This window comes from Odontomachus brunneus, unplaced genomic scaffold (assembly GCF_010583005.1).
Source record: "Odontomachus brunneus isolate Ranch 3 - 2012 unplaced genomic scaffold, Obru_v1 Obru_scaffold_029, whole genome shotgun sequence".
Taxonomy (NCBI): Eukaryota; Metazoa; Arthropoda; class Insecta; order Hymenoptera; family Formicidae; genus Odontomachus; species Odontomachus brunneus.
In genome coordinates, this window is record NW_022639479.1 from 638,678 (window position 1) to 648,954 (window position 10,277).

Sequence of the window (10,277 nt, forward strand, 5' to 3'; positions counted from 1 at the left end):
TCTCTCTCTCTCTCTCTCTCTCTCTCTCTCTCTCTCTCTCTCTTAACGTCGTAAAAAGCCACGCGAAAAATCACGCTTGAATCAATACTCCACGGCAAGGAAGAGGGCGACAGGAGGGCGAAGATCGGAGAAAAAATAATTAACCGGATGGAAGTGAAAAGTTCGCAGCGCGGATCGATCGTAAATATCGTTAACAGCTTCGATGGGTTCGGCAAATCGGTCACGAAATATTTGTTTTTGCGATTAACGTATCGTCAGACGCTCTCGCAATAAAAATCAAAGAGAGAAAGAGACGAAAGCCAGGAGAGAAAGAGGGCGTTTAATCCGAGCCCGTATCGCTATTTACCGTAGCGCGGCGCGCATCGGAGTTTACGTCAATATTTATTATTGTGTGTACCTTCCGACGAAAGCGTATTAATTAGATGAGGCATCAACCGTGTATGCATGACCGATAATGCGAACTACGGCGGTAATGAATATTGTTAACAAGGTAGAACGCTGTTTAACTGTCGTGCAGCGCCGTTTAAATACCGTTACGCGTGCGCGCGCGCACACACAGATCAAAAGCGAATTTACCGTATGATGTGAAAGGTTATTTAATTGTCGGCATCTAATAGAAGGCAGTTCGATATCCTGGGATCCTAAATACGTAATCGAGCGAAAAGCTGTACGATAAAATATTTCAATGAATTTTACATCGTACACTTTCTTTTCTTTTTTTTTCGACACAATTAAACATCTTAGAGGAGAAGGTGCATCAATAACTGTCAGAAGTGTTAGCAAACATATCTCTTGTTATGTATTCATAATCATTATATTAGGAAAAATAATAAATCGTTTAAGAGCACAAAATTTTTACTAACATAGTGCGAAAAGTATGGTTTTGGGAAATGGTGTGGCAATATAAAACAGATAATAAAAAAAAGATTATTTTTTATTATTATAAAGTTGTTAACATAACATTTTTTATTGAATTTCTTTGAATGTAAAAATCATAAGTTAAAAATAAAAAAATTTTTCTATAAAAATTAAGCTCAATATATATAATTCAAATTATGTAGAAGCTCTTTAGACTTATAAAATCGCAAAATGCGTAAAATGTAGTAATATGGAACGCTGTGTTCCATATGCTCTTGAACACCCATTTTTCAAACGACCCAACAAATCTCAAAGTAGGAGAAATATTTCCAAATAACAAACTCTGCAATCTTGAAATTTCCTACTAATCGACAGCTAATATGTTAGCTAATATGTTAATATGTTAGATTTGTCGATTAAACCAGGAAAACATTCTTACGTTGTGAAAAAGGAAGCTTTAAACAATAGGAAAACAAAGCGACTTCACTTGATACTGTAAACAACGTGGGTCTAATTCCTTTGATGGCCACAATAATTAAGATATCAATGTTTATGTTTATTTTAGTTATTGACAGCCTTGTTTTATGTTACCATTCTGCTTCATACATCTACCTTCTCCTCTAATTACCGTTCGCCAAATATATACCGAAGTTGCTGCTCGAAATGTTGTTGGCTAGACGGTTGACCGTCTACAAGCGTGAAAAATAGCGAGTAACGTCGAGAGCGTAATCGAGCAATAATAAATCGATATCGAGTCGGGAATTAAGAGTCGGGAAGAGAGTAATCTTTTCCTCTCGCTCCGTAATAATGTTTCTAGTGCCATGATTTGTAGCTGCCTATGGTGCTCACGGTGGGAACGTTATTAAATTTTAAAACAGACACGGAACGCTATTAAGTTTCGACCGCATGCGCGTGCGCGCGCGCGTCGCTCGCTCGCTCGCGATTTCGCGAGATAAGAATGACTTCATTAAAATTCAACAGGTAGATCGAAAGTTCTGCGCAGCGAGGGCGGCGATGTAACTTTAAACGTCGTAACTTAAAAACCGCCGCTCGCGATGATATATAGCATCTGGGCATTATCTCTGCTTACAATCCACGCGACTAGCATTTATAATGCTGTTAAACTCGCGCGAAACTTTTCTCAGGCCGGGCTTTACGAACTCAGGTGCTCACGCCGATCCGATTGAAACGGCCCTCTGATTCTCCGGCTGATTTTGTAAAAATCAGACCCAAGTGTTCGTCAATCGACTTTCGCTCGTTGCGTCAGCAAGCACCTAACGTTCGCATCGTCAAAGTTACGCCCTTCGTTCTCGGACTTATCGGGTATTTCCAAGGAAAATTCTACGCTGAACGAGAATGATTTCACGTCCGCGTTTCTTCTCCTCGCTCGTCTCATTATTCTCATCAGACATTATCTCCCTCTCTCTCTTTCTCTTTGGGTAATGGAGCACCATTCGTATACGCGTCCATAGGAAACGCGTTGATTACGATCGGTCCTTCGGACCGATATCTGAAATACATCGAGGCTACAAGCTCGGCGAACGAGCTTGCCTCGTCAGATTGCAATTCGAGCATTTGAAGGAGGAGAGGAGAGGTCATTTCAGAGCGTACAGAAGCGAGAAGGAGAGATAAGTAAAGGAGATAGACTGAGAGAGAGAGAGAGAGAACGGGAAAGCAGATCTGAGATATCGATCCGATATACGGCGTTCCTATCGGCTGACAGGAGCCAGCCTCGATTACGACCTTTCGTAATTACCTAGGGCTCTGCAGTCGTGAAGGGGACAGCAGCTACCGGGTGTCTCAGGCTTGGCCGCCCGCACCTCGACCGGCCGTTGATCAGGTCGACATTTGGGCGGCGGACACGTCGGCACGCATTTGCAGGTACCGTCATCCGTCAGAACACTATCCTCTGGGCAGCTCAACTCGACTCGGTGATGATCTGCGGAATCGACGCGATTTTGGACACTCTGAGCTCGCGTCATCGTCGTCAAATACAGAGAGGGACATACACGGACGTTATATCATTCCTCACTCGAGATACGAATGCGCGTAGAAAATTTTTTAAGATCCGATTTTTAAAAATAATTGTGTTCCGGTGTTCAGAAGCGTAAAATTTGAAACATGTGATTTCAAGTGGGAAATCCAAAGATCTTTCTGGTTTTTATGTTTTACATTAAAATTGAGTGAAATATATATGTTGAACTTTAAAATAACTTAATTATTCAGTAAAATTTAAAATAAAAATTCTATTTTTATTCTATTTTATTCTATTGAATACAATAGCTGATATATAAATAGGATTTCTGTCATTTGATATCATAAAGAAATACGCCTCTGTGTTGAGAAAAAAATACTTGAAAATTTACTTATAGTATATAGTTTATTTCTGTGAATAGTTTCCACAAATGAATTTTCAAGTATTTTTCACGAATCCTCGACTGAGAGCAACGTTATCGCTGATTCGATACATGACAAGTGGCGAAACTCTGGGACGAATAGTTCCGCGAAGCTTTAATCAACGGAAACGCGCGATAATATTCCAGCAGCGTGTAATTTCCATGATCCAATGCGGCAAGTCCGATTTTCCGCGAGCTCGCGCGCGTTTCGCACGGTCGTTCGTTACACTCGGCAAACACTATTTTCCGCCGCGAACACGGTCCGCTTATGTGGACTCCATTACCTGAGGGCACGCAGTTGAAGCGCGGGCAGCAATCGCCGGGGGTGCCGGAAAATGCTCCCTTCGCCACCACCGCCAGCTGACCCGGTCGGCACTTGTGGACTGGACAGTCCGCGCATTTGCAACCGCCGCTCTCGTTCGGCACACTGTCCTGCGGGCACTCGGCGCCGTGCGCGGCTCCTTGAAACAGAAAAATCGCCGGCGGGATTAACGTCAGGAGCAGAAATTCCCGGAGACGGTCGGCGATATATCCCGTAGGACGGCGCCGTTTAAAAGCGCTCCACGTCGAAAGATATCGCGTCCAACTCCCGCTGCTGCAGGGGTTCCCTCAAATTCCCCTCGTAAACGCGCTTGAAATTGTGCCAAACCTTATTTTCTCTCTTTCTCTCTCTCTCTCTCTTTTTCCTTCGTTTATTCCGCCTCGGTTCGTATACATCGTCAACGATAATATATAAATTAATAATAATGACATTTGGAATGTCTCGCGCTAATTCGCTGATTTTTTATCCTCGAAAACGCGACGCGGCGGTAATTTTTCGAAAATAAATTTTGCGAGTCGTCTCTTCCAACTTTGTCCACCCTAATGAATCTCTCGAACCTTTTGCCATTAATATCTGAACAGGCAACGCTCTGTAATTATGTTGATATATGTGACCGCGCGTGTGTGGTTCTATAAGAGAAGAAAAGTCGGCTGCCCGGTAAGCCGGTGGTAGTCAGAATTACGGAGTGTATAACACACACTGGCGACATTAATACAAACTCCTGAATGATGAAGGAAAAGAGATATATCCTTGTCGGTTGCAGCGAGGATCGATTATTTTATTCGGCGGATTATCCCGAGGACACGGACACGCATTATGTTACACTGAGAGAAAGAATATTTAGAAAATAAAGAATTTGGGTACTAACAACATATTTATTTAAATCTAAATTCCTTTATTTAAGTAGGATAAATGATTGCTTTCATGAAAAATTAAACTTTTAAGAAATTGTACATTTCTTTATTTAAAAAATATTTTATATTAAAAAGAAAATACTCTTGATAATTTATTTGTGAAACACAAAGCTTATTTCACAGAAATAAATCTTATATTCCATAGAAATAAACTTTAGTTTACGAAAATAAATTTTATTTCACAGAAATAAACTTTATATCCCACAAATAAATTTTTAATTATTTTTTTCTAGTACAATGAGTTTCTAGTACAAAAATCTTGGAAATTTATTTGTGGGATATAAAGTTTATTTCTGTGAATAAACTGTACATAACACAAAGAAAATTTTCCAATATTTTTCCTCAGTGTAGTATAAGTAAATATGCTATTAGTGTTCATTGAATAAGTATTTTATATTTCTTAGATTTTCTCTCTCACTGTATGTATCCGCGTAGATTGCGGGGATGCCATGAGAGAAGTAGTAAGCTCGATGAATACCAGGCCGGAAACCTCGAAAGTATAGGAGGTGTACAACGAGGAGACGTAAAAAGAACGAAAAGCGGAGTAAGATCGCGCGCCGATGAATCCCTCGCCGACGTTGGCACTTTTAAGCAAGCTGAGACGAATATTATTCGTCACGCAACCGCACTCGCAGGGTCATTACACTTCGCGAGATTCCCTTTTAGCGAATCGCGCGCAATTATTGTCCGCGGTCAAAACTCCAGGCCGCACAAAAGGCTGCCGAGCCGCAGAGGCGTCTTCAAAGACTCGTATTCTGATCGCAAATTGTCGCGACTCCATCACGTGGGAACAGTTCTCACGATCGTTGTTACTTCACACGCGACAAATATACTGCAGCTGGAAATAATTATCTATAGACTATACACATCTTCACGATGCTGAGAGCTGCACTTCGAGCTGCGCGAAACAGTCGCGCAATGACAATTTTCGTCGCGTCGCTCTCCGTGATTGTGACTCTTCAATTAACGAACAAATCGCAGTTCGTTCCTGCGCGATGCCATTCGTTGTTTCGCAAAAACACCAGAATTTCTTCGATTGTCTCGTACAACGTTATCGTGACGCTGGTGCATTGTAACGCGCGACTTTGTTATCGGTTCGCTTTCTGCGCGAAAAGACGCGAACGGCAACACGACAAACATTGCGAATATCTGTAGCTCTGTGAGCGACATCGGCGGTCTCTCAAAAAGCTACATGGATATCGCAACAGGAAACTAGATGTAGAAGAAATATACGTCGGGACGCGGAAGAACTTTAGCGCTCACCCTTTGTGTAGATCCAGTAAAGCCGAGTTTGTATATCCGCGAGAAGAGACACGGCTCCTCTGTGCTGTTGAAGCAAGCGAGATATATTCGATATTCCGAAATTTTTGGAATCGCGATTTACGCGAAAGCCAGGCGAAGCGAAAGGAGCCTTTGAAGGGAGGCCAGAGATTCGTTCATTTCTTTCGTTCGCGCGCGCGAAATACTCGCGAGAACGTATCAGAAATCTTCGCTGCCGCGTAAACACGATTTTCAAGACGAGATACGTCCTCGAGACGGTGTGAGAGCGGCTCGTGCAATCCAAAGGGGATGAATAAATGACTTTTCTAATTAAAAGTTCGCCATTTGAGATTTTAGATGGCAGACTCGCTCTCGAAATATCATTTGCGTGAGCCAACAGAGCTTAATTCTATTTACGAAACTTTTACGACAAACACGTGCTCGCACCTCCGGGTTGGTAGTTCGTGAAGTCTACGCCACATGAAGTCTACGTCTCAAGAAGACATTTTCACCTCTCTGCCGCGGAAGACGCGGCGATTTGAAACGATCCTTTTTAACTTCGCGAGCCCAGCCGGTCGGAGAATTGGCGATCGTGCGGCAATCCTTCTCGTATCCGCGGATGAGTCCGCACATTTTTCGCGGCAAGAGAGATCGATGAATCAACGACACGGCGCGGGAGCGTCCGGTGCATGATGCACTCGCGATGCATTTCGCGTCACGACCAGTCCGTCCATTCGCCCGTTCCTTGACTTTTGGCCGACATGACAGAAACGAGGAGATACGATCTTTCTTTCTTTCTTTCTCTCTCTCTCTCTCTCTCTCTCTCTCGCTCTCTCGCTCGCTCGCTCTCTCTCGGCGGTGACCGGGCACGCAACTTCTTTGTGTCCGGCTTTCGCAATTTCACGTCGGAGATTTCGGGCCCGGATAAGTCCCGTTCTCGTTACCGGCGAGATACGCCAGTGGGAGAGGGGCAGGAGGGGGAGAGGCGAATAAAACGCGCCTTTCGGTTTTCGACGGCTTTCGGCGGCGTGACTGAAGGGAACGTCGGTCAAAGGTTACGCCGCGGCAGGTCCCTTAACTGGAAGGGCTAAGAAGCCAACTCCCTCTTCTGTTCTCCTCCTCCTCCTCTTCCCCTCACAAGAAAGCGAGACGGCCGCGAAAACCTCCGTGATATCCTCTCGGCTCGATCGAAGGGCGATATCCGGCGGATTTTATTGCGCCCGTCCCGCAGTCACGGCGCCGAGGTTTAACGTTCGCAATTCGGTTTCTTAAAGTCGCCTTGAGGAAAAGCGCGCGCGCTACCCCGACGTTTGTGTTCGCCGTTTGCGCACGACTGCTCGGCCCGGAAAACTGTGAGCACCGGCTATTACGGGCGCGCCTGTAATCGGGAGCTTTTGTTGCGAAAAATTCCAGGAATGAAACGCTGGAATTGGGTCTGGATACAAAGAGTAAATCCTCGCGGCAAGTAAGACGAAAATGCAAAAACTTGTGGCCGGATGTTAATTAAACACCTGGCTTAATTAATTCCGTCTTTTTCTTCCTTTAAGCGACGTCTTCTCGCACTTGCAGAGCAGGTCATGCAACAAGATGCCCGCCCCAATCCATTACTTAGACTTTAGTACGATATCGGGTGTAACGTGATAAAAATCACTGAGTTTAATTCCAATTTGAAGTATGGCGGTGAACTCGCACGTGTTTCGTTGCGTGTACTGCAAAATCTTGATCTCAGGGCGAATCGTAGATCACGATCCGAGTAATATCGCAAGACGTTAAGGATTCCCCGGGGCGCTTTGTATCTATAGGGTGTCCCACATCAACCACCAGATATTGAAGGATGAATCAAATCAAAACGAAAAGTTCTTTGCCATTTTTTAACACAGGCAATAGTTTGCAAGTTATTAATTAATTAAGTTTGATGCTTAGCGCGCTCTCATTGGCGGAGCAAAGTAGCGCCGCAAAAATATGAACTTTTGTCTCTCATGCCCGTTTCTACCAACCTTGATTAAATTTTAATTTGAGTTCAAACTCTGTCCAGATAAAGATTGAAACTCAAGTTAAGGTTTAATCGACATCGGTAGGACATACATTAAATTAACTTCGCTATTCTGATAAGTGGAAATAGGAGTTTATCATATCAAAATATCAAATCAGATTTAGCGAGCTCCTTTCCCCATTATTAGTCGGAATAGCGAAACTAGCCTAGAAAGTGAAAATTCGCATTTTTTCGGTACGTGGATACTATTTACCGTTTCAATATTTGTCGGGCGTGGGTCACCCTGTGTGTATATGTGTGTATACATACACACCTCGATCGACACCGGCTCATAAAGTCCTGGAAAACACGGAAGAAATTTCCAGCGGCCATAGCAAAGAACGAACCAGGGACGTTTCGCAGAGGGAAGGGTCGAGTCGTCGTATTTGTCTCGACGGTGGTCGACTTTCTCTTCCACCCTGATCGCGTCTTCATCATTCCCGTAACTCTGGGATTTTTTTTCTTTCCGGGGGATCGTCGCCCATGGGATCAATCGGACGTTCTTATCAGTCCCTTTTCCTACTTTAGGTACTCCGTCCCGAAGCAGGTACACGCCTAGGGCGGGCGTAAATCGACGCGAATCACGCCGTAAAGATGTCCGGGCTGGATACAGCGGTAAGTATCCGGTAACGTTAACTTTAAAGGATAAAGATAAGACACGAGGGCGGCGGGAGAGAGGTCAGGGATCAGCGAGAGAGCGAGAGAGAAATTGAGAGAGGAAGGAGAAGAGAATGGACGATCGCCACACGGTTTCGGGAAACGAAGCAATATCCATCGCGAAGTCGCGATTTAGCGCGATACAATCGATTTACGCGCACGTTGATTTATTTGAGCGGCGCGCACGAGCTGGTGTGTGCACGTCGCACGCGCGGGACGACGTGGGCGTGTGAGAAGAGGAAAGTGGGTAATTTCCTGCGAAAAATAACGTCGCCGTGGCGTGATGTCCGCGAGACGAATCGGCCGCCACGAGGAAGCAACGACCGCCGCCCGCTGCTCCTTCGACAGTGACGAATGACTGATGAAGGCTCGTTTCGTATTAATAATCCGCGCGCTGCGCGCCGGCCTCGCCAGGAATACAATCTTCCTCGAGGCAGAAACGTTATTCTCGACGGCGTGCGTTATCGTCGGGTCGCATCGAGCCGTGCGCCAAATAAGCGAAAGTCGCGCTCGTTCAAGATGAGCCGTGATAGTGGAAATTGCACACGAGCCGTTTCCTGTGTATTCCTCCGATCGATTTGTAGCCGATGCTTGCCCCCTACGCGACAATAGAAATATTCCCAAACAAGTCATTCTATTATTTGACATTTTGGATAAGGTGAAGATTGGATCACACAGAGAAGGAATATCATTCCAGTGTTAAGAAAAGCACTTGCTCAATTTACTTTTCATCTTTTAAGTAATGGTTATCTTCAGTAAAGAATATCTTCCTCATGATTATTCTACAGAATATACTTACCACAAATTAGAGAAAACTCATTACTATGTGTGCTCAAAAGAAGAACTTATATTCTCTTTGGATATTATAAAACTTATAATATAATACAAGGGTATTATAAGATATTATCGAGAAAGAAGTTGGTTTGAATCTATGCAATTGAGTCTAAGCAAATCGAATTTATCTTTTAATACTAAAAGAAACAATGGTTGATCTATATATAATTAAAATTATAGTTATTTTTTATATTTTCTGGTTGCTCTAACACAAAAATGGTAATGGTAAAATGCATATAAGGTTTTTATTACTAATATTATAGTAAAATTTATTACTAATATTATAGTATTTATTACTAATATTATAGTAAAATTTAATTTAAAAAATAGTTTTCTTGACTATAATTTATAGTAATTGTCTCTCTAAATGATTATAGTTATAAATATACCTTGATTCAAAATATACCTTAAACAGATTTGATAGTTAATGTATGATGAGCTTATAATATTTGCGGATGCAAAAAAATTACGAAATATTTGAAATAACTAATATTTACTCAAAGCAGTATACAATTCTCTATGTGCGTCGAAGAGCTTAACATAATCGATAACTGCACGACGACGACGACGACGCCGACGCACGTGTGACCAAGACAACACGCCACTGTCTGCCAGCACGTGGAAACGAAGAAACGGCATCTCACCGCGAAACAATCGCATTGTCGACAACAATGCTAACCGGGGCAATCTCATTGCAGACTTCGTCGTTTGGTAAAATCGCGCGGCCTGGGATACACAGCAGCGCCTTGCGCCAACAATAAGTTCATTCCGTATGCTAGAGTTAGCGGTTAAGCCCAGATTCGAGGCTAATGCAATATTTCCGATGCGGAACGGCCGCAATAGGCGCTCTCTCACATACACACACACACGTACGCGTTTTTTCGCACTACGACGTTGCCCTCGCCCGACACGCTTTTCCTGGTCTGGCATATTTGGTGTTCTGTACAGATGTTCTCTCTCTCTCTCTCTCTCTCTCTCTCTCTCTCTCTCTCTCTCTCTCTCTA

The 10,277-nt window shown here is 43.5% G+C and overlaps 1 protein-coding gene across 4 annotated transcripts in view; it reads right to left on the reverse strand.

Moving 5' to 3' along the window:
* Positions 1-10,277, reverse strand: part of LOC116843080 (cysteine-rich motor neuron 1 protein-like) — a 443,717-nt gene that overhangs the window by 11,350 nt on the left and 422,090 nt on the right. For all 4 annotated transcript variants that reach the window (XM_032813118.1, XM_032813116.1, XM_032813115.1 and 1 more), the window contains 2 exons: positions 3,539-3,715; positions 2,615-2,797 (listed from right to left, as the gene is read on the reverse strand). In XM_032813118.1, the coding sequence (XP_032669009.1) occupies positions 2,615-2,797; positions 3,539-3,715 (360 nt within the window). The remainder of the gene's footprint in view (positions 1-2,614; positions 2,798-3,538; positions 3,716-10,277) is intronic.